General features: G+C 46.4%; 3 protein-coding genes across 3 annotated transcripts; 1 reads left to right on the top strand and 2 right to left on the bottom strand.

The window, feature by feature from the left end:
• Positions 1-984: 984 nt before the first annotated feature.
• LOC123124581 (uncharacterized) lies at positions 985-1996 on the bottom strand. The gene is made up of 2 exons (XM_044545165.1): positions 1645-1996; positions 985-1279 (listed from the first exon to the last, which is right to left on the bottom strand). Exons 1-2 carry the CDS (start codon positions 1792-1794, stop codon positions 1163-1165), a joined length of 267 nt encoding a protein of 88 aa, XP_044401100.1. The 5' UTR covers positions 1795-1996; the 3' UTR covers positions 985-1162.
• A 3950-nt stretch (positions 1997-5946) lies between these two features.
• Positions 5947-9194, top strand: LOC123120366 (phosphoglucan phosphatase LSF2, chloroplastic). The gene is made up of 5 exons (XM_044540336.1): positions 5947-6348; positions 7537-7742; positions 8107-8277; positions 8401-8631; positions 8713-9194. Exons 1-4 carry the CDS (start codon positions 6081-6083, stop codon positions 8602-8604), a joined length of 849 nt encoding a protein of 282 aa, XP_044396271.1. The 5' UTR covers positions 5947-6080; the 3' UTR covers positions 8605-8631; positions 8713-9194.
• A 112-nt stretch (positions 9195-9306) lies between these two features.
• On the bottom strand, positions 9307-10626 carry LOC123120367 (arabinogalactan protein 1). The gene is made up of 3 exons (XM_044540337.1): positions 9871-10626; positions 9674-9739; positions 9307-9576 (listed from the first exon to the last, which is right to left on the bottom strand). Exons 1-3 carry the CDS (start codon positions 10523-10525, stop codon positions 9563-9565), a joined length of 735 nt encoding a protein of 244 aa, XP_044396272.1. The 5' UTR covers positions 10526-10626; the 3' UTR covers positions 9307-9562.
• Between the last annotated feature and the right edge of the window lie 13163 nt (positions 10627-23789).

Raw genomic sequence — 23789 nt, 5'->3', positions numbered from 1 at the left:
TTCACACTGGTAATAGCCACCAAGCAACTTTCTGAAGAGCAAAGCAGGGTGGGATACAGGATATGATGCTCTGAAGTTTCAATATTGAAAAAACATCTCCTCAGGACAACTCAAGAGCAAAGCAGGAAATTTCTCCCAATCTAAAAAGCAACAAAAATTGTACTTCAGGGAATAACCAAATCCCCATTTCTGGCATTTGTTATATGCTTCAATCAATCGAAACCAAACAAAGACGAACCAACTTGGTCCAAAATCAATACTTCAAGCAATTGTGTTATATACTCCAGATTGTCCCAATAGTTGGTGATCTGCTGTCATATGCATCTTTTCGATGACCAGACTGTCCCAATAACCAGACTAAATTCAAGTAGAAACACTTACACAATGAGTAGTGGAGTAGTAGATTAGCAATGCAGCGTATAAACCATGCAACTTGCAATTTTGTCGGAACTAAATTGACAAATATTACCTCCGTTCAGAAACCACGTCAGTTATTTCCGGACGGAGGGAGTATAAGCTAAGTATAAATGATAAAAGAAGATACGAAGAAGGATCAAATGTACTTCACGTGTTGGCTAAGTCTAATCTAGAAAATATTGTAATTCTAGTTGCAAGTTAAAGAGATTGTCCCTATACAACAGCTCATTGGCTAAGTCTTACCTAGAAAATATTGTAACTCCAGCTGCAAGTTAAAGAGATAGTGTGTGCTTCAAATGTCGATACATGGTGGGGGTATACAGGATATGATGCTCTGAAGTTTCAGTATTGAAAAACCATCTCCTCTGGACAACTCAAGAGCAAAGCAAGAAATTTCTCCTAATTTGAAAAGCAATAAAAATTGTACTTTAGGAAATAACCAAATCCCCGTTTCTGGCATTTCTTATATGCTTCAACCAATCGAAACCAAACAAAGATGAAACCAACTTAGTCCAAAATCCATACTTCCAGCACTGCCTCGCTAGTCAAAACTCAAAAACACAAGGCTCAAACAAAATAATCCAGCCCTGGCATATAACACAAGGCTCAAACATGAACAATTTGCACATTTACTTCAACATATAAAACCCATATTTACAATCGCCGCTGTATCACACATCATGCCAATTTCGTCCCTTGTCTGCCCCATTACACAAATGTCAAACAGACAACATAGAGTTCGTCGTCACCGGGCCTTGTCGGATTCAGAATTGGCCGGTGGCGCAACAAGGGTCCGCCAAAGGTACCGCCCGCTCGCCATGTCCACCGTTGTCCAGAACCCGGTTTTCACAGCTGAACCAACCTGCATTGAGATGCAAATACTCGTTCAGTCATCATCGGCCTCTTAAGGTAGGGATCAATTCCCATCACAAGCTAACATCGTGAATCGACGTTGTTGCAAATTTGAACCATGGTTTGATTTTGGTGGATCCGAAACCTAATGAACCTTACCAACAAGCCATATATCAATTATAAATCATTACACATTAGATAATTATTAATTGACTGTTCTTTCAGCGAAATTTCAACTTTATTACGTATCAATTATTAGCTAAGGTTGGTTGCATGAACGATAATAGGAAATCCTCTGGATGGATTAGGGAAGAAACGTGAGAGGTACTTATGTAATAAAAAGTAGGCAGGATGGCAGGCAGGTTAGTTGGGTACCTTGGAATGGAGGGGAACGGCGGCCCTGGGAGATTCCGAGCCGTCGTCGCCGTCTTGGAAACAGTCGGGGTCGGCGTTGAGGCCGCGGAGGAGGAAGAATCCGGCGACGGTGGCGGAGAGGAAGATGAGTATCACCCTCAGCGGGCACATTTTCCTCCTCTTTACCTTCTTGCCTAGCTCCGGAACCAATTAAACGAGAGGAATCCGCAAAGAGATGACGATCTCGGGAGGCAATTTGCTCCTCGGGAGAATCCAATGGAATGGAATCCGCGCAGGATGCAGCTGGGATCGGGGGCACAGCTGGAGGAGGTGGGAAATGTCAAATGTGGGGTGGGAGGAAGAAGACGGGGGAACCCACCCCGGTTTTATCGTGCGGGAGCCAGGACCGAAACAGCTGGGGAGGCCGGATGGCCCCGGGCCCGCGCGTCAGAGGCCCGTAACAGCTGACGACAGCGAGACCCGGTCGGTAGAGTTCTAGAGTACGTAGTACCACTAGTCGTGTTGACGGGGTTTTTACACCACACGCACACACGTTTGCGTTTGACGCTTGGGAATTTTTTAAATTTTTTGCGGGGGTTTGACACTTGAGATCGTGCGTGCCATTTTGAACGAGCAAGTGCAAGGACCTTCTCCTCGGCCTCTTTGGTTTAGGCATTTAAAAAAGGAATATTAAAGAGTTCCGGTCTATATGATGTTTTTTTGTTTGTTTAAAGTTCATTTTGTCCAAAGGAATGAATCCTCCACGTACACACAAAATGGGTGGGTTTGCTTCCGGTTTACGGAAAACGGACGTCTGGACCCTCAGCAGACCGTTGAGGTACCGCGTTGGATGGCTTAGCACATCTGGACCGCGTGGTCCAGACAGATGCGGGCAGTTTGAGGGCCATCATTGGATGTGCCCTTATACACTATAATTCCACAGGATTCCTAGCCCAGAGATGCAATCTCTTGGGGAAAAAATCATTTGAGTCTATGATACCAATAAAAAAACATTGACATGGACTCGATCTCTATAAACATCAAGGACCTTCCCATGACCATGTCCACTCCCTCTCTTCAAGCAGCTGACCTTGCCGCTTTACGATGTAGCATGGAGTTCGTAATATTTGAGAATACCATGAGAAATAAAGTCAGTCATAATTAACTTGTCATGAGAGTGCTCTTTTCATCGGACCTTCTGATGCAACTTGAGGAGTGGCATTGGTAGGCGGGGTTGTATCAACAATAGGGATGGTATCCTCATCAGAAACATGGCTTTATATCGGAACAAAAGAAACAAAGGGAGACATCAAATCCAATTGGAGGATCTGGTTGCTTTGTCTCCAACTAAGCCAAGGTCGTCGGAAACTAGAGATACATATCTCAATTCAAGAGACGTTTCTATTGGAGAAGGCTGATCCAAAGAGTTTTCCCTTGGCGATTTGGCAGCGCTAATGACGAGAAAGAGGATCACATAAACAAAGATCATATACTTGAGGGAACCCATGTCGGATGAGCAACACTGACAATGGCATAAGACCCAACTAACGGACATGCCACATTCAAACAAGAGAAGCTAAATGTGGATAAAGGGGGCACACTCCTCTCTCGCCCCTATTCTGGATGAAATGCCAGTGGAGGAAAGAAAGAGCAAAAGCAGAGTAGCCGATGGCGAACTCGAGCAAGAGGAACCAAAGAGAGTAGAGAGAAAATTTGGATGATAGTAGCATTGTTGTTCTTGAAGGACCAGTGAAGAAAGTTCCATTATTCGGTCTTCACTTCGGAAAACAAACACTAAATATGATTTGCTCCAAAAGTCATCCATGTAGGCAAGGTGTGGCTAGCATTAACAATTAGGGGAGTGGTAATTCTCTAGGAGAAGAAAACTTGAAGAGGGGTGCTCCCTTCACTTGAAAATGCAATAGGCTCATACTTCTAGATCATTATTATTCGATAGTTAGTTTAGTAACGTAAGCTCGCTTGACTTCCATGCCATCAACTAATGTGAGAAATAATTATAAATAATTAGTAGAGTAGAGTACATGATACAAGTTGACTCGGTATCTTTAAAGTACTGTGGGAGGGAGGGGGTTGATAAAAGGATGTCCAGGGCTAGCTTGTTCTAGAATGGTTTAAACTTGCTTGATTTCCATGCCATCAACTAAAATGAGCAATAACTATTTATGGTTTCTCGTCCTCATGTTCATGTCCTTGGCACAAGGAATGTCAATATCTTCTACATGGCCATATGCATGTGTGCATATATGCACGCCTAGACCGGCGACTACACTAGGTTAAAGCTGTCTTCTTCAAACGTCATTGTCATGTTGGCTAAAAACTAGAGGCATTTTACGGTACATCAAAATAGTATAAACCGTCCATTGTCAGTTATTCAATGGACTAGATCCACAAATACTACTAGAAAAAATCAATAGTATATTTCGTTCATGAGGCAAAATTAGGAGACATACAAAATAAATACCAAAACTCTACATGCATTGAGAAATCCACGTGTCTTCTTCTCCTGCTCTGACGGGACTGCAAAGAGGTTCGATCGAATACTTTCCGGCGGTCACAAGATGCAACAGAGATGATTCTACATAGTCGATGAAAACTTGCATTGGCCATGAGCTAGGAAGGAAAGGAATTGGCAGCAACATGCCCCGATGAGAGAGAGAATAAATTAGAGCTTGCATGGCCAGGAGTAAGGAAGAAAATGAATTGACAGCTTCAGAGCATCTACAGCCGGTCGTCTTAAACTCTTTTTAGACACTCGGGCGGACCGTCCGGTCTGACACATAAAAAAAACTCCAACCCAAATGAGCGCCTCAAACCGGGCTCAAACGTCCGGTTTGACCGGCATCCCTCATATCTATCCCAAATATGAGGCGGATACGGGGCCCGGGCACGTCCGACCCGGTTCATCCTGGCCCACCCGACCCACATATATTCGTCTCTATCCGCTCCCCAGACCAAACCCTAACCACTCCGCCACCCAAGCTTCCGTCCGACGATCTCCTACTTTCTCTGGCATGGCGGGCAGCAGATCCCTGTCCTACACCTCCGGATCCATTGACCCGGAGCTTCGCCGCTCTCTGGAGGAGGCCGCTCAACGACAGCGCTCGGACTCCTTCCGTCGGAAATCCATCGTGTCTGCCCAAATGGCGCATAGACCCGGCACGAGGTGTGTCGACGCTGCCTCCCCGGAGGCAGCGTGGGCGTCTGACGTTCGAACATGGCGGCGGATGCGCAACGCTTCGTTGGCGCGTCGAGGCGGAGGTGAACGCATGGGCGTCGTCCGACGCAAATATGGCGTGGCGTGCCTGTCGTGCAAGGCAGCGGGCGCGGGGCGGCAGACGTTGGTGAGGCGGGGTCACATTCTTCGACGCTTCTTAATTGAGGTATCCGGTTATGAAAAAGATCATTTAAGACGCGACTGTCACTCCGGGACGCACCCATGTGCATCCGCAGGCATTTGAAGAGTCGGATTTGTTGTATCCGGTTATAGATGCTCTCATGTCCGTATGGGAGGGAATGGGGTCATGCATCATTTGCTCGTGCGTGTGCAGGTGCACACGCTAATTCTGGGTTGTGTGTTGTTGTGCAATGAACGATGACCCGTCAGCGGGGCCTGGCCAAGGTTTGAGCGGCAACCACGGTGCCCGGGCTAGCAGTCGACACAAGCATTGATCGCTTCGATTTGCCTCTGCTTGGTCAGATAAATTGATTTGGCTCTCACTCTTGTTTGAAACCTAAACGAAAAGAAAAAAAAATCTTGTATAAAATTTGTTTTTCAGAAAATATATATACACTACATTATGAAACAAAGAGAATAGTGTATAATAGCACATGGAGCAGGTTTTGCAAATTTTATCCGCATGGGCATTTGTATTTTTTTTAAACACATGTAATTTTATTAATAGTCATAACAATTATAGGTAACCGCTTGTCAGGAGCGGATCGCTATATGGAAAAAACAATTATAGGTACACTGATATGGACTTAAGATCCAAAAAAAATACAAAGTAACTCATATGACTAAGAATTACAATGAAATCTCTTGTAAACACTTTATTCACGGTATCAATCTCTGCTCGAAGAAATACTCCAAAGACGACGGTAAAAAATATGTAATTAGACTGAAGCAACGATGTTGTCACTCTTTCACCCGTATGAACATTATTAATAATGTTTTTAAAAGCGTCTTGAGGCTGCTAATTCAGACCCAAGCCCGGCCTCGAGAGACAAACTCGGCCCGGGCTGCCCATGCTCAGGTTTATGTGAACCAGTAAAATAGAAAGATAAATAATAAAGGTGGCGCCCGTACGTCCAAAATCCGCAACTTGATGGGAAGGGGATCCATTCCAATAGCTCCGGCCAGACTCCCGACCACCGCCGGCCGTATAGCGTCCACCGTCTCTTTCTCTACATCGTAGTGCCGCAAGGATCTCGCCATCATGGCAGCCACGGCCAACGCATCCTGTCTCCCCGCCTCTCCGCGCCTCCCGGCCAGCGGCGCCGGCGTCCGGAACAGGGGGAGGCTGCCAATGGCCGCTGTTGGCTGCACTGCCGGACGCGGCGGGGTTCACCTGAGGAGCGCCCGGCCTCTCCTGTGCACCTCCTCATCCGCTGCGGCAGGAGCACGGGGCAGCGGGAAGATGGAGGACTACAACACCGCCATGAAGCGGATGATGCGGAACCCATACGAGTACCACCACGACCTTGGTACGAACTTTTGCTGGCCATATGAATTGTGGGTATTCTTTGATTGATTGAATGATGTAATCAGTTAGAGCTGGGATAATCCTTTGTTCTAAAGAAATGTCGGTATTTGTAGGGCTCCATTTGTGAGAAAATGTTTAATTGTGTTTCTCATAGGGCTATCGAGCACCAATTGGCGCATTGGTGGCTCGATGTATATTTGTGATGCATCATCCACGTTTGTTGGACCCTCTTAGATGTGATGAACTACACCTGTCCTTGATTAGATGTTGTCTTGGCCAAATGAATTATTCCTTCTAGTGTGCCTACATTTGTGTCAGGCTGTTAGCCGAGCTGATTTTAGATTGTGATTGAGACCATTTGCTAGGCTTTGTTTTCATGGTTGCTTGATTTATGTTGGGTAAGTGCTAACATGAATTGGTTACAAAATATTTGCTAACATGAATGTTCGGTTATAAATGTCATGAAAGCCATAGCAAGGAGACAATGAGTAAGCATGTCGTTTTCTGGGTTGGGTGGCGACCTGGACACATTTTGCATTGATTTCTTCAACTACTGATCTGTTTAGTTATCTCAATCTCAATTGGTCTAGTCATGGCAAAGCGATTGATAAAATTGAAGGGATGAAAAATTGCCATCTTTAAGACTTTATAATCAGCATATTATTTTTTCTCCTTACATAGCATTTGTTATCTGTATGGTGTATAATTTGGTGGCCAAAAAGAGTAGCATGAACTTTTCTTGGTATATTTGGTAGGGCGGTCTTTTATGTTTCACTCTCAAAACTGAATTTAGGATCTGCTTGGTCTAATCGAAAGAGTGGCCAAACTGAATTTAGTTTCATTTTCAAAACTGAATTTAGATTTAAGAAGGACCAAGATATTTTGTTCTGATCTGTGTTGTACCCTCACAGATCAGTTTAATGGCATTTTACTAAAATAGAACTGCAGTGTGGCACATGCTTTTGTTATAGTTCAGAATAACCTAAATCTTCATGAAGTAGCAATTTCTATAAAGGGCAACTTTATATAGGAATAGTTATTCGCCCCTCGTTTGTCACTGAGTATTAGGTTTCCCTCTCTTGCTTTGTTATCATTTTAAAAATGATGAATGAAATATAGTTATTATTTAGAGAGAAAGAGAATTTCCCTCTTCTGCACTGATGAATTAATTATTACATGTGAAACTTAGGTATGAATTATGCTGTCATAAGTGATAGCTTGATTGTTGGCTCGCAACCTCAGAAGCCTGACGATATTGATCACTTGAAAAATGAGGAAAATGTAGCCTATATTCTTTGTCTACAGCAGGACAAGGATATCGAATACTGGGGCATTGATTTTGAAGCTGTTGTCACTAGGTGCAAAGAACTTGGCATTCAGCATATGAGAAGACCAGTGAGTTTCTTATTTATCAACTGAGTGAGTTCATGTTTTGTGCTTCTTTCTTAATTCTGATAACATAAAATACAGTTACTGCCACTCTGCATTCTCTTCATATTTCAAGTGATTTGTACGTTACAATATCTGGTGTTTCCTTTGTTTTGACTAGATAATGTTATTAAGCTAAACATTGATCATAAGGATCTTTAGTCTGTAGAAGTAGAATTTTGTGGTGATATCTCTAGAAGTAACACAAAAAGAGAAGGTTAACAAACAAGTAATCTTGAAGAAGCCGAGCTGCAAATCATAAGCAAACTGCAAGCTAAGGGTGTTCTGTTTAGAAGGAAAACTAAGGATATTTACAATTTCTCGTTTGCAGGCAGTAGACTTCGATCCAGATTCGCTGAGGAAACAGTTACCGAAAGCAGTTTCCGCACTAGAATGGGCTATATCACAAGGAAAAGGGCGAGTTTACATCCATTGCACTGCTGGACTTGGTAGAGCGCCTGCGGTTGCAATTTCTTACATGTTCTGGTTCGAGAATATGGACGTAAGCTCATTTCATCTAAATCGTAATATAGTACTAGAAATCATTATCAAGTCATGTTTCCACATGCGTGCTTTACATATAAACCATGATGAAGCTATACTATTACTATCCATCTGTTTGCAGCTAAATACGGCTTATGACAAGCTAACCTCCATAAGACCGTGTGGACCGAGTAAGAAAGCTATCCGCTCTGCAACCTATGATCTAGCTAAGAGTGATCCAAATAAAGAAGCTTTTGAGACCCTGCCGGAGCGTGCTTTCGAGGGAATATCTGTTTCAGAGAGGAAGTTAATACAAGACCGTGTCCGTTCCCTCCACAAGGCATGAGAAAGAAAAGGGAAAACATCACGAGAGGTGACGTGTTCTTTATTGTCAGTTATGGACCGCACGCCAATGTATATCATTCCTACTCTTATGTTCTTTTTTACACTGCAGCTGGACAGGGGACGAGGTAAACTTTTGCTATATGATAGACCTGATTGCTAGATTTCTACAAGCTGCTGGAAAGTAAGAGGTTTGAGCCAAGCTATTCTCAGAATAAAGCTTAAGACCGACCTTGTTGTTGGTTGGTATTGTAATAAGAAGAAAATAAAGAGGCATGAAAAGATGTTATCTACCACATATGGTGAACTTGGATGCAGTTTACCACATCTTTTCGGTCAGAGGTCATCTAAGGTGTTTGAAGATCAATGCATCAATATAGATGTCATGCGTTTATCATTATAATCATGTTGTTCCGGGAATATTGCTTCATGTATTTAGTCATTGATGGCAACAGATTGAAACTATTACTCAAAAGTACAAGCATATATCATGTCGTCGCCAAATGTCATGTGTATGCTCATTTTGGCTGTGCCGTAAAGTTTCTCGTGTTACATTCACGGATGAAATAAAGTTTCTTCTGTATTTGCACGAAATCTTAGTGTTAAACTATGCTGATAGTGTTCTTTGCTGCGGTTAAGCTTTTTTGTGCATCCTTGGGTTTTTTTTGTCAGCTTGATCACACTCTTCTCGTTGAAAGCTGAACACTTAAATACAATCTGCTCTTTTATATATGTATAGTTTTCAATGGAAAAGTACATCTCTTACAAGGCACATGATGCACTGACCAATCTAGGTCAGCTGTATGGTAAGTTGGTTACTAGTTTCCGGCACAGGTGATGCAGCCTATTTTTTTTCTTCATGACTGCATCTGAATTCAAGACATATAGCATCATTTGCCAATAGGCATAAATTAACTTGAGATAATTAATTGTATCTGAATCCCTGGTCCGGTTGGCATAAATCAAGGTGTCAATGCTGCATGAAAAACATCAGAGAAACACAACTAGTTAGCATGTCATAATTCTGATCTTTTTAAAGAATGAATGGTAAACCATGGTGAAGAATTAGTTGCCTGATGAAGCTGGCGTCATCCAGGAGTCGGGGATGCGCGAGACCACGGGTGGCGTTGGCTGTCCAGCTACACAAATCATTTGAGACTCAATTCAAATTCAAACTCAAGAGAAATTATGGGTTCATGGACGATGATGATGCATGAGGAATAATAATCTAGTACAGTAGCAGAAAGAGCAATGTGGGTAGGGCACGTACTGAAGCAGATGAAGAGGACTTGAGGCGGGAGGACGACGCCGCAGGAGATGGGGAGGTACATCATGCGGACGGGGTCGATGGGCTTGGGCAGCATGCGGTTGACGTCGCCGAGGATGACCGGGCACAGGCACCGCAGCGAGCGGTCGTCCACCGCCGCCGTGCTGTTGAGGAACATGCCCAGCCCGCTGCAGCACTCGCTCTGCGGCGTCGGGGTGTCCGGCTCGCTCCCCGTCAGGAACGACGCGCACGTCATCAGCCCCGCCAGCGGCGTCACGCAGTCCGCCGGCGACGACGGCGACCCGCCGCCGTTGCCCGGCTGCTGCAGGCCCGGGAACCCGGGCAGCGGCTGCAGCGCCGGCTGCGAAGGCGCCCCGCTGCTGCACGCTGGACTAGCACTAGCAGCGGGTGACGGCTGCGGCGGCGGCGGCGACGGCGGCGGCGAGGACGGCTTGAAGCGAGACGCTGGGGGAGACGCTACCCTGCCCCCGGGCACCCCCGGGAAGCCAGGGTTGCGCGGCCTGCCGCCCGGGAACCCCGGGAACCGAAGCTCGTCTTCGTCGGCCCCGCCGCTCCTCGCCGCCGCCTCCGACGACTGCGCCGCCACCACCACCATCACGACCAGCGCGCGCCTCGACCACACGAACGATGGCGCCATCGATCGCCTTCTCGACCGCCAAGTACCGATGAGAGACAGGAGCGGAAGATGGAGCTACACTGGCTAGTCGCCGCCGCTGTACGATGACAGGAGTAATCCGACGAGCTTCTCGATTTATAGCTTGAAGCTCACCGATTATCGTACCGAAATTACAAGTGATTGGCAGAAAGATCATGCCCGGGGCATTGCTCTAGTTTAAGGTCGGATCTTGGAGCGCCGCGCCAAGCGAGGCGTCTGCATGTAGGTGGACGTGTTCAAGAAACAAGGCATTATGAAAGTGGAAAGCAGGTGCATGTCATTGTGGAGTTAGGAACATTACTTGCTCTGTAAATCATTTACGGGTTATTTGGAAAAAATAGTATTCCTTTTTTTGAGCAAAAAAATATATATATATCTACTATTTTTTTAAAATGGCTCTGTAAGGATTTTGTATGCATATGCCCACTTTTTTTTTGCAGAATTAATTCTTGTAGGAGTACTACTCGATCAAAGTACAATCACGCTTAACAGCGTCAAAACGACCTCTGGTCCCGACCCAGGCCATACTGCAGTTTGGCCTTGAGTCCTTCCAAAGTTTGAAAAATCATGACTAGGAGAATTGCAACTGCGACAAATATGAGTAATATAAGAACTACGTCTCACATGCTTTCTTTGATTTCTCTAACAAGGAAGGCGTATTTTGATCTATTTGTTTCTCCACTCCTCAACACGTTTACTGCCTCAGGGGTGTCACTTTCAATGTCCATTGGCAGATTGCTCCATTCTAGAGCTAGCATGAGTCCCTCCTGGATAGCTACAATCTCAGCTTACCGAAAAAGGCTTTCGCCCTGCTTTATAGATAAAGCAAACCACCACAGCCAAACGGTACAACAAGGTTCACCCACACACACACAAAGTCGCACAACATAGAGTACACAAGGTTCTGCTGAGGGCACAGCTCAACAAGCCCTGAAAAGAGATAAATAAGGTGGGTCAACCGCAGCAGCAGTAGCAACAAAGAGACTAATCCGGCTCGGGTGGTGCAGGAGGGAGCGGCGGCGTGAAGCGAATAGCCATCGAGCGAAGGTCGGCGATGATGGAGGTGATGGCATCCCGGTCCTGGTGACGGCTAAGCGGCCGCCAGAGCTGCAAGTAACCACACATTTTGAACACAGCATCAGTAGCACGTCAAAGAGGGACCCGTTCAACGAAAAGCTTATTTCGCACAGTCCACAGCGTCCACGCGAGCACCCCAATTAGCCACCTAATGTGGCGGCCTGTCAAGGGGGAGGTCTGAACCTCGGAGAGGAGATCGGTGAAGTTAGCGTTACACCAGTTGCCACCGATGGTCTCTCGGAGGCAGCCCCATAGAAACTGGGCGGACACGCACGAGAAGAAGATGTGAATCGAGGTTTCTTCAGTCCCACTTAGGGGGTAGATACCATCACCCGGACCCTGACGCTTCACCACCTCCACGCCAGAGGGGAGCCGGCCACGAATCCATTGCCACATGAAGATTCTAATTTTGAGGGGCAAAGGGATGGACCATATAGATTCGAGGACAGCCGGGCCAGGAGAGGGAGCAATGGCTCGATAAAGGGACTTCGTGGAGAAGCGGCCAAAGGGCTCGAGATGCCAGGAAAGACGGTCGGCGTGGGGCTGCGCCAGGTCCGGCTCATGGAGAGCCACGGCATCAAGGAGCTCGTGCCAAGCGGCAACCTCCGGTGGCCCAAATGGCCTCCGGAACGCGAGACCCTAAGTCAATAAGGGCCGACTCGACAGAGATCCTAGGTTCGACCGCAATGGAGAAGAGGTCAAGGAACCTGGCAGCGAAGGGGAGATCCCCAGCCCAGCGGTCGAACCAAAACATTGTGGATGTTCTAGTACCGACCGTGATAGAGGTCCCAATGCGGAGGACCGGGAGGAGCTGGACGACAGACTGCCAAAACTGGGAACCGCCAGTCCTAACGCAAAAGGCGAGGGGCTGACCGCACAGGTATTTGCGACAGATGATCTGCAACCACAAGCCACCATCGCCGGTTGCAATGCGCCAGAGCCATCTAGTGAGGAGAGCCAGGTTCATGCGCTTGGAGGACATGATGCCGAGACCACCTTGGTCCCGGGGTTTGCAGATGTCGGTCTAGCGGACCATGTGGTACTTCTGCTTATCGCCCTTGCCAGCCAGTAGAACCTAGCCTGGACCGAGCCAATCTCATGGTGAAGCGATTCGGGGAGGCTGTAGAAGCTCATAATAAATAGGAGGAGACTGGAAAGGGACGAGTTGATGAGGATCGTGCGGGCCGCCTTAGATAGCCACCTGCCCTGCCACAGCTCGATGCGGTGTTGAAGCTTGTGCACCGAGGGTCTCAGGTCAGCCACCGCCAGGCGGGAGTCACTAATGGGGATCCCTAGATAAGTAGTGGGGAAAGACCCCAGCCGACAGTTCAGGCGGTTAGCGATACTCTGGCTATCAGAAGGGGAATAGCCCAAGACCAACACCTCGCTTTTAGCGAAGTTTATTTTAAGGCCCGACAGGTGTTTGAAGCAGAGCAGGAGGAATTTCAGGTTCGCGATCTCAGTTGCCGAGCCTTGCACCATAATGATGGTGTCATCGGCGTATTGGAGGAGGGAGACACCTCCTCCCTCCACCAAATGCGGGGTGATGCCGAGGATGTGGCCGGCGGCCTTGGCCTTATCCAGGATAGCGGCCAGGGCATCAACCACCATGTTGAACAGGAACGGGGAGAAGGGGTCGCCCTGTCTAACCCCACAAGAGGTGGGGAAATAGGGACCGATTCCCCATTAATGTTAACCGCGGTGTGACACAACGACACCAACTGCATGACCCGGGAGACCCAACTATCGTCAAAACCTTTTCTAAGCAACACTTCCCGAAGGAAGGACCAGCTAACCGTGTCGTACGCCTTATGAAAGTCAATCTTCGGGAACACTGCTTTGAGGTTTTTGGACTTGACCTTGTGCAGGACTTCGTGGAAGACCAAGACCCCATCCAAGATATATCGGCCATGAATGAAGGCGGATTGGTCCGGGTGAGTGATGTGGTCGGCCAAAGGGGCCACCCTATTGGCGTACCCCTTTGCGAGAATGCGGAAGATCACATTGATCATCGTAATGGGGCGGAACTGGCGAATGTCCGAGGCGCCCGGGACCCTTGGGATCAGAGTAATGATCCCGTAGTTAAGGCGGTGGAGGTCAATGGAGCCCACATAAAACTCCTCAAAGAGAGCCATGACCTCCTGCTTTATTGCGGGCTAGAAGGTCTGGAAGAACTTAACCGGCAAGCCATCAGGACCCGGGGCGGACGACGGATTCACGCCCTTAATCGTGAGCCATACTTCCTCCTCCGTGAACGGAGCCGTGAGGGCCGCATTCTCCGCGTACGAAACACATTGCGTACCCACCCAAAAGTGGGGAGCAAGAGCCAAGCCCCCACGAGGGGAGCGGAGAAAAGGGCTTTATAGAAGCCGTCAACGTGAGAGTGGATCTCGGTCGGGCGCTGCAGGAGGGTCTCCCCCTCCCACAGGAAGGGAATGGTATTACGGAGCCGACGATCATTGGCGATGGCCTGGAAGTAGGCGGTGTTAGCGTCCCCCTTGAGAACCCACTTTTGGGTTCCCCTAAGACGCCAGTAGGCCTCCTCATCCGTAAAAATGACTATGAGCTGGTCCTCAAGGTCGTAACGCTGCATCCACTCATCAGGAGAGAGGCCCACCGTGTCCGCCCGGAGGTCCAGGACCTGGATAGAGGCCAGAAGGGCCTTCTTGCAGTCCCGGAGATCCCACCCAAGGTTCGCTCCCCACCCCTTCATGAACTGGCGGGAGCGCTTGGCGCAATAATGCCAATCGTCCACCGCAAAGATGGACCTGTGAGGGGCGAGGCGTGCCTCCAGCCACCGTCCACGGACGGCCTCCGTGAAACCGTTCTGGTTAAGCCAGAACGTCTCGAAGCGGAATCTAGGGGTGACCGGGGGGAGGGAGGCGTTCATCCTAAGAGGAGAGAAGCAGGGGGACATGGTGCGAGCCAATACGAGTAATGGCGCGGAGGGAGGCAAGGGGGCACCGCAGCTCCCACTCAGGTGAGACCAAGACCCGATCCAAGACAGAGCGGGTCGGGTCGACCTGGCAATTGGTCCAGGTGAACCTGGCACCAATCCTATCTAATTCCCGCAGACCGAGGTCAGCAATGCAGTCATTGAACATCTGCATCCGCGGGAAGTTCACTAGATCGTTGTTCTTGTCCTCCGCAAACCGGAGGAGGTTGAAGTCGCCACCCACAACGACCGGGAGGCGGGCGGCCGACACCTTATCCTTGAGCTCCTCAAGAAAGGCCACAGAACGACGGTGGTCGGCAGGGCCATAAACCATGATGATCTCTCACTTGAAGTTCAGCGCCCTCTCGTAAATCTCCATGCTCACAAAGAATTCACCTCGGTCCATACCACCAACCTCAAAGGTGGCATCCTTGACACCTAACAGGATGCCACCTGAGTGCCCGGTGATTCCACTTGAAGGGAGCCAATGCCAGGCAAACAGGTGAGTGCTAAGACGCTCAAGCTCGGACAAGGTGAACTTAGTTCGCATGGTCTCTTGGATTGCTACAATGTCTATCCTCTACTCACGCATGTACTCGATAAGTTGGCGACGTCGGCCATCTTGGCCGAACCCGCGGATGTTCCAGAATAGGGTCCGCATTAAACCGCCATTGAGGGGCTGCTTGAAGGGCGCGAAGAGCGGTAGTGCGGGACCGGGTTCGGCCACAAATCTCCTGGGGAGCAAGCGTGGCCTGGCAGGATGGCTGGGAGGACGGAATGGGGCCGCCAGCCACATAGGCGGGAGTAGCCAAGCGAGCACGGGCTTCGACCAACCGGCCATCGAGGACTTCCCGTGCCTGGATAGCCGCGATCTGGACTAAGGGGGATTGACTTCCCCCCTAAACACTATATCGGAGTCGGGCGCGACTTTGGCAAGATGACCGAGTGGCATAGACTCCAAAGCCGAGAACGAACATGTAGCGGAACTAGCTGGGATGACTGGACCACGGGCTTCAGTCTCCCCGGAGGGGGGCGATAGAGGTGGCGGAAGCAGACCGTCCGGTAGCGCAGCGAGGGACCGCCCGGCCTGCCGCCCACCCTGGGTCGAGGAGGAAGATGGGGGAAGTGGCTAGGGAGAGCGGGAGGGGCTGTCCTCCGACCCGTCCTCATCATCAGAGCGGTCGGTGCGGGGGTGGCGGCGTCCGCGGTAGTCGTCCTGAGGGCCCGGGTGGCCACCTGGGGGGCGTCGTCGGAGAAGCGGGGACGCCCACATGGTTGGGCGGCTCGGGGGCGATGGGGAGGTCGAACCCTTGATCATTGAAGAAGACCCGATGAAAGGATCGAGAAGAGGTGTCTAGAGGGGGGGTGATTAGACACTAAGTACCAAAAGTTGCAGTTTTTAACTTCTTTAAGTTCAAGTGGAGTTTTGGCACAAGTTTAACAATCACAATACATAATTCAAGCAAGCATGCAAAGAGTATATGAGCAGCGGAAAGTAAAGCATGCAACTTGCGAGAATGTAAAGGGAAGGGTTTGGAGGATTCAAAAGCAATTGGAGACACGGATGTTTTTGTCGTGGTTCCGATAGGTGGTGCTATCGTACATCCACGTTGATGGAGACTTCAACCCACGAAGGGTAACGGTTGCGCGAGTCCACCCAGGGCTCCACCCACGAAGGGTCCACGAAGAAGCAACCTTATCTATCCCACCATGGCCGTCGCCCATGAAGGACTTGCCTCACTAGCGGTAGATCTTCACGAAGTAGGCGATCTCCTTGCCCTTACAAACTCCTTGGTTCAACTCCACAATCTTGTCGGAGGCTCCCAAGTGACACCTAGCCAATCTAGGAGACACCACTCTCTAAGAAGTAACAAATGGTGTGTTGATGATGAACTCCTTGCTCTTGTGCTTCAAATGATAGTCTCCCCAACACTCAACTCTCTCTCACAGGATTTGGATTTGGTGGAAAGAAGATTTGAGTGGAAAGCAACTTGGGGAAGGCTAGAGATCAAGATTCATATGGTAGGAATGGAATATCTTGGCCTCAACACAAGTGTAGGTGGTTCTCTCTCAGAAAATGTGTATTGGAAGTGTAGGTTTGTTCTGATAGCTCTCTCCTCGAATGAAGAGTGGGTGGAGGGGTATATATAGCCTCCACACAAAAACTAACCGTTACACACAACTTACCAATCTCAGTGGGACCGAATTGAGAAACTCGGTCGGACCGATTCAGCAAATCTAGTGACCGTTAGGATTTTTGGTGGGACCGACATGCAACTCGGTAGGACCGATATGGTTAGGGTTAGGGCATAACGTAATCTCGGTGAGACCGATTACACAAACTCGGTGGGACCGATTTTGGTAATAAGCTAACCAGAGAGTTGGTCAGGCAAACTCGGTGGGACCGATTACACAAACTCGGTGGGACCGATTTTGGTAATAAGCTAACCAGAGAGTTTGCATTGTAATCTCGGTAGTACCGATTGCTCAAACTCGGTGAGACCGATTTTGGTAATGGACATACACAGAGAGATTACAATCCCATCTCGGTGAGACCGAGATCCCTATCGGTGAGACCGATTTGCCTAGGGTTTGTGGCAGTGGCTATGACATCTGAACTCGGTGGTGCCGGATAGAAAGAATCGGTGGGGCCGAGTTTGACTTTTGGTTTAGGTCATATGTGGATGTGAGAAAGTAGTTGAGGGCTTTGGAGCATATCACTAAGCACTTTGAGCAAGCACGCCATTAAGCAACACCTCATCCCCTCTTGATAGTATTGGCTTTTCCTATAGACTCAATGTGATCTTGGATCACTAAAATATAAAATGTAGAGTCTTGTACTTGAAGCTTGAGCCAATCCTTTGTCCTTAGCATCTTGAAGGGATTCCACATCCTTTAGTCCATGCCACTTCATTTGTTGAACTTGTCTGAAACATGCTAGGTAAAAGTGTTAGTCCAACAAGAGATATGTTGACATTAATTACCAAACCACCCAGGGGGCACTTGTGCTTTCAATCTCCCCCTTTTTGGTAATTGATGGCAACATACATCAAAGCTTTAGATAAAGATATAGAGAATAGCAAGTAAAGCTTTGGAAAGACATGTAACATGCATAGGCTCCCCCTACATGTATGCAATCATGTGAATATGGAATATAGAAGCATGTGAGAGCATAACCATGACAGAGTAGGCAATGTGTTACATGTATCTTGGCTATATGCATCAGATCAAAAGATGTGAATGTGGGAAATGTACCTTCATGCTCATGAGTCCTTCTTGCAAACAATATGTACATCAGCAAGAATTCCTCATACACATGATTGTGATGCATATACTTACCTTGTGGTCTTGAGTTGGCTTAGGATGGAATGAACCTGTGTAAACAAGGTTAGATAACGCAGATACACCTACTAGCCAGAGCAAACAAAAGAAACCACAAGAGTACCAAGACTCGGATGACATGTAGAGTGAGTACTAAGTACCACAATAGATATTGACATATCCCCAAAGGTAAAGATGTGCAATGAATTTAAGAAATTTCTTTCCCTTAGATGTCTTGCTCCCCCTGAATCTAGCATGGGATACTGGGAGAAGATAGGGAACAGAAAATCAGAGCTCAAAGAAACAAATGAACAGAGCTAATGCAAATAAGCACATATGAACATGTCTTTCCCCTCAGGAAGACATGTGGCATCTCTCCTCTTGAACACCAAGCATCTGGGATCCTTGAAGGTTACTCTTTCCTTGAGTATTCCCTCCCCCCTAGAGATGTGAGTATTCTCTCCCCCTAGAGATATGATTAAGCTTTGATGTGATCTCTCTCTCCCCCTTTGACATCAATTTCCAAGAAGGGTCTTCTGGAATTTGTCGTGAATGGGTTTGGTCCTTGAGTCACAGCACAAAGCACTAAGGTAAATGTGATGCTTGTAGAGGACAAGATTCATTGAGTGGAGCTAGATCAAGAGTAAAGCAGGAATAAATGGCAAAATGTTTTTCTTGTAGTGAAATCGGTGGCACCGAGTTGGATGCTTCGGTTGCACCGAAAAACTTCGGTTAGACCGAAAACAAGAAACCGGTGTGACCGAGTTCATCACAGAGAAAAGCACTTGTCACCTCAGCTCACTAGACAAGTAAGATCTCACAAGGATTTGCAAGGAATTAACTGAAAGATTTGCAATGAATTGGATGCAGGGAATGCAGAACAAAAAGAAAGGAAAAGAATAGAAAAGAAAGGAAATCTAGATGAAGTTTTTTTTTGAGAAAGGGGAAACAAAATATGCATGAGACAAATGCAAGGGCACAGAAAAGAACACAAGAAAACTTCATCTAGAGATGGTCGGCGACAAAGTCACCTATGTTAGAGTATATTGACTTAGGAGTCAAGTGAGATCACTTGATCATAGGTCATACTCATCGTTTAAGCTCAAAAATGGGGTTGCCATTTTTCGTTTAAGCATCTTGATGTATTCACATCTTGTTGAGTTGCTTTGACTCATGACTTGGAGTAAAGCTTCTCTAAGATGGAATAACATACCTTGGGTGGTGGTGTTGATCGTGATCATGTAGTTGAACTTGTGTGGGTTGCTCAAGGTTGATGTAGCTCATCAAGAGTTGGGAGCACCACTTGGAATTTGAGTTCATCTACCTACATGGGTTAGTTTTCGCAAGGAAGAGCACTTGTGTATCCAAAATGACAATCATGAAACTCAACATAGAATTTGTCAAAGGATATGTTTGAATGGTTTCGTGCTTCCTTGTCTTCAACCACCATTGTGTAGAGACTTGGTGATGTAGAGATTGCTCAGGATGAGAGTGAGTTGCACTCTCATAGATTTAGATTCATCCAAGTACCTACAAGGGTTAGATAACATGCAAGATGCAAATATATCCAAGACATAAGATAGTCATCATAAGAGAAATATCAAGGATTAGTCATAAGCTCAAGTCTTGCATGTATCCAATGGAGTTCCTACTCCAAGTTTGAAGCATCAATGATGTTCAATTCACCTCTTAACCTGCAAAACACTTTCTCATCAAGTGGTATAGTGAATATATCCGCTAATTGCTTGTCGGTGCGAACATGCTTAAGATTAATGTCACCCTTAGCAATGTGATCTCGAATGAAATGATGACGAACTTCTATGTGCTTAGTTCGAGAGTGTTGCACGGGATTGTGAGCAATCTTGATAGCACTTTCATTGTCACAAAGTAATGGAACATGTTTCACATATATCCCATAATCTTTAAGAGTTTGGGTCATCCAAAGTAATTGAGCACAACATGAACCAGCGGCAATGTATTCCGCTTCGGCGGTGGATAAGGATACCGAGTTTTGTTTCTTGGAAGACCTAGACACAAGAGATCTACCAAGAAATTGACAAGTACCCGAAGTGGACTTTCTATCAACCTTGTCACCGGCATAGTCCGAGTCGGAGTAGCCAACAAGATCAAAAGAAGACCTCTTAGGATACCAAATGCCAAAATTTGGTGTATGTATTAAGTATCTCACTATCCTTTTCACGGCCTTAAGATGACATTCCTTAGGAGCAGCTTGATATCGTGCACACATGCACACACTTAGCATGATATCGGGACGTGAAGCACATAGATATAACAATGAACCAATCATAGATCGATCAACCTTTTGATCAACCGGTTCACCATCTTTGGTCAAATCAAGATGTCCACTAGTAGGCATGGGTGTAGTCATACCTTTGCATTCTTGCATATTGAACTTCTTGAATAAGTCCTTTGTGTACTTCGTTTGAGAGACAAAGGTACCTTCCTTAGTTTGCTTGATTTGCAAACCAAGAAAGAATTTGAGTTGACTCATCATAGACATCTCAAACTTCTCCGACATTAGCTTCCCAAACTTTTCACTAAATTGAGGGTTAGTAGAACCAAATATAATATCATCAACATAAATTTGGCATACAAATAGTTCTCCATTGACCCTTTTAGTAAAAAGAGTAGAATCAATTTTTCCAATTTCAAAGCCTTTTTCAATAAGGAACTTGGTCAAGCATTTATACCATGCTCTAGGAGCTTGTTTAAGACCATAAAGGGCTTTGTGAAGTTTGTAGACATGATCAGGTTTCTTAGGATTGACAAAGCCGGGAGGTTGCTTAACATAAACTTCCTCCTCAATTTCACCATTTAGAAAAGCACTTTTAATGTCCATTTGGTACAAGGTGATATCATGGTGATTAGCATAAGCAAGTAAGATGCGAATGGACTCAAGTCTAGCAACGGGAGCATATGTCTCACCATAGTCCATACCTTCGACTTGTGTGTAGCCTTGGGTGACGAGACGTGCTTTGTTGCGAACCACTTGTCCATCTTCATCTTACTTGTTGCTAAACACCCATTTGGTACCGATGATGTTGTGGTTGTTGTCGGGCTTCTCAACCAATGTCCACACTTGATTTCTCTCAAAGTTGTGTAGCTCTTCATGCATAGCGTTTATCCAATCCGGATCTTCCAATGCTTCTTCAACCTTCATAGGTTCAATGCTAGAGATGAATGAGTAATGTTCACAAAAGTTAGCTAAACGAGTTTTAGAGCGAGTGATTCTCTCGGTTTGGATATCATTGTAGATTTGCTCGACGGGATGGTCTTTAGCAATTCTTGCTCGAACTCGCAAAAGCTTTTTCTTGGGTCTTGGTTGAACATCTTCTTCATCTTGTTCTTCTTCTTGGCCTTCTTCATTGTTGGCATCGTTCTCTTGTCGTGGCGGAGAAGGAGATTGTTGGCGTTCGTCTTGGTGCACTTCCTTGTTTTCTTCATCTTGGTGTGTCCCACTTGTGGATGCCTCCGTATCAACTCTTGGTTCACCTTGTCGTGAGGTAGAAGCTTCCACTTGGATGGACGAGGTATTCTCCTTCACCTCCGTTGGACGAATCTTGCCAATAGACAGGTCTTGGATTGCTTCCGAGGGATCTTTGTCTCCTACATCAATTGGCAATTGCTCTACTTGCGAGCCGTTAGATTCATCAAACTTCACATCTACCGTTTCTTCAACCTTTCAGGTGAAATTGTTGTAGACACGGTATGTGTGAGAGTTTGAGCCATAACCAAGTAGGAAACCTTCATGAGACTTAGGAGCAAATTTAGAACGACGATGCTTATCAAGAATGTAGCACTTTGAGCCGAATACTCGAAAGTATCCAACTTGGGGTTTGTTACCGGTGAGGAGCTCGTATGCCGTCTTGCCGAGTAGCTTGTGAAGATACAAGCGATTTGTTGCATGACAAGCTGTCTCAACCGCTTCCGCCCAAAAGTGCTTTGGCGTCTTGTACTCATCAAGCATCGTTCTTGCCATTTCTATAAGAGTCCGGTTCTTCCTCTCGACGACTCCATTTTGTTGAGGTGTGTATGTAGCCGAGAACTCGTGTGAAATACCTTCTTCGTCAAGAAAGGTATCCACATTTGTGTTCTTGAACTCCGTTCCGTTGTCGCTTTGAACCTTCTTGATCTTCACTTCAAATTGATTTTGGGCCTTCCTAGCGAAGTTTTTGAAGATCTGTTGGACCTGCGATTTATCAACGAGAAAGAACACCCACTTAAATCTTGAAAAATCATCAACTATAACTAGACCAAAAGAATTTCCACCGAGACTTTTGTAAGCGTTAGGACCAAAAAGATCCATGTGAAGTAGCTCGAGTGGCCTCCTTGTGGTCATGATGTTCTTCACGGGATGCCTTCCTCCAACCTGTTTACCTGCTTGACAAGCGCTGCAAAATCCTTATCAAATATGACATCGTTAACGCCAAGGATATGATTTCCTTTAATAAGCTTGTCAAGGTTTCGCATACCAACATGACCTAGTCTTCTATGCCACAACCAGCCTTTAGAAGATTTAGCAATAAAGCAAGTTCTAGGTTGAGCCTTTTTAGTGAAATCAACAATGTAGAGATCACCTCTACGTACACCGGTAAAGACCATTTTATGATTATCTCTACGAAACACTTGTCAATCTACTTCAGTAAATAGGACATTGAAACCGAAATCAGCAAGTCTAGATACTGAAAGTAAGTTGTAGCCAAGAGATTCAACGAGCATGACATTTTGTATGGAGCTATCATGTGAGATGGCCACCTTACCAAGGCCAACCACCTTACCCTTTGAATTATCACCAAAAGTGACATATTTTCGAGGGCCGTCGTTTTCAGCAAGCTCACGGAACATGTCTTTATCTCCGGTCAGATGATCAGTACATCCACTATCAAGGACCCATTCCTTTCCTCCAGCCATGTAGCCGCGAAGATTTGCCATAAGACCAAAGTGTCTCATTGCATCGTCAAGATCATATTCACTATCATCATCCTCATCATAGTATCCATGTTCAACATCATCTTGTGATTGATCAATTCCTAGAGAGGGTAATTCATTAGACAAATGATCATTTCTATGATTGTCTTTATGGATTCTAATAGCTTCAGAAATAATATTGCTAATGATTCCAACATCTCCTATGGCACGCATGAGATTTGTAAGCTCAAATAGACAATCACCAAAGCTAGGATCACTAGAATTCATCTTACTCAAGGCAATAGACTTATGGAGAATTTCATCTAAATTTTTCAAGGAATAATCTGGAAATCGTTCCTCAAGAAATTTCCATATAGTATAGGCACAATCAAGAGTAGGCAAACTAGCAATCAAGTTTTTGGGCAATCCTCTTATGATAAGATTGATGGTTCTAATATTGCGAATCAAAAATAGGCACTCTATGTCTAAGACTCCCCAAAGTAGAAACATCCATCTTCCTCCAAAGGTGTTTAAACCAAGGCAATGGAGACCAATGCTCTGATACCAATTGAAAGGATCGAGAAGAGGTGTCTAGAGGGGGGGGGTGATTAGACACTAAGTACCAAAAGTTGCAGTTTTTAACTTCTTTAAGTTCAAGTGGAGTTTTGGCACAAGTTTAACAATCACAATACATAATTCAAGCAAGCATGCAAAGAGTATATGAGCAGCGGAAAGTAAAGCATGCAACTTGCAAGAATGTAAAGGGAAGGGTTTGGAGGATTCAAACGCAATTGGAGACACGGATGTTTTTGTGGTGGTTCCGATAGGTGGTGCTATCGTACATCCACGTTGATGGAGACTTCAACCCACGAAGGGTAACGGTTGCGCGAGTCCACGGAGGGCTCCACCCACGAAGGGTCCACGAAGAAGCAACCTTGTCTATCCCACCATGGCCGTCGCCCACGAAGGACTTGCCTCACTAGC

This window comes from Triticum aestivum, chromosome 5D (assembly GCF_018294505.1).
Source record: "Triticum aestivum cultivar Chinese Spring chromosome 5D, IWGSC CS RefSeq v2.1, whole genome shotgun sequence".
Taxonomy (NCBI): domain Eukaryota; kingdom Viridiplantae; phylum Streptophyta; class Magnoliopsida; order Poales; family Poaceae; genus Triticum; species Triticum aestivum.
Note: the sequence above shows the minus strand (reverse complement) of the source record. Positions and strands in the feature narration are given on the sequence as shown.

Coding starts and splice junctions, on each gene's coding strand:
- LOC123120366 (XM_044540336.1), top strand. CDS start 6,081: ATGGCAGCCACGGCCAACGCATCCTGTCTCCCCGCCTCTCCGCGCCTC. Junction 7,743..8,106: donor TTCAGCATATGAGAAGACCA/GTGAGTTTCTTA, acceptor TCTCGTTTGCAG/GCAGTAGACTTCGATCCAGA. Junction 8,278..8,400: donor TCTGGTTCGAGAATATGGAC/GTAAGCTCATTT, acceptor ATCTGTTTGCAG/CTAAATACGGCTTATGACAA.
- LOC123124581 (XM_044545165.1), bottom strand. CDS start 1,794: ATGTGCCCGCTGAGGGTGATACTCATCTTCCTCTCCGCCACCGTCGCC. Junction 1,280..1,644: donor CCGTTCCCCTCCATTCCAAG/GTACCCAACTAA, acceptor ATCTCAATGCAG/GTTGGTTCAGCTGTGAAAAC.
- LOC123120367 (XM_044540337.1), bottom strand. CDS start 10,525: ATGGCGCCATCGTTCGTGTGGTCGAGGCGCGCGCTGGTCGTGATGGTG. Junction 9,740..9,870: donor AGTCCTCTTCATCTGCTTCA/GTACGTGCCCTA, acceptor TGATTTGTGTAG/CTGGACAGCCAACGCCACCC.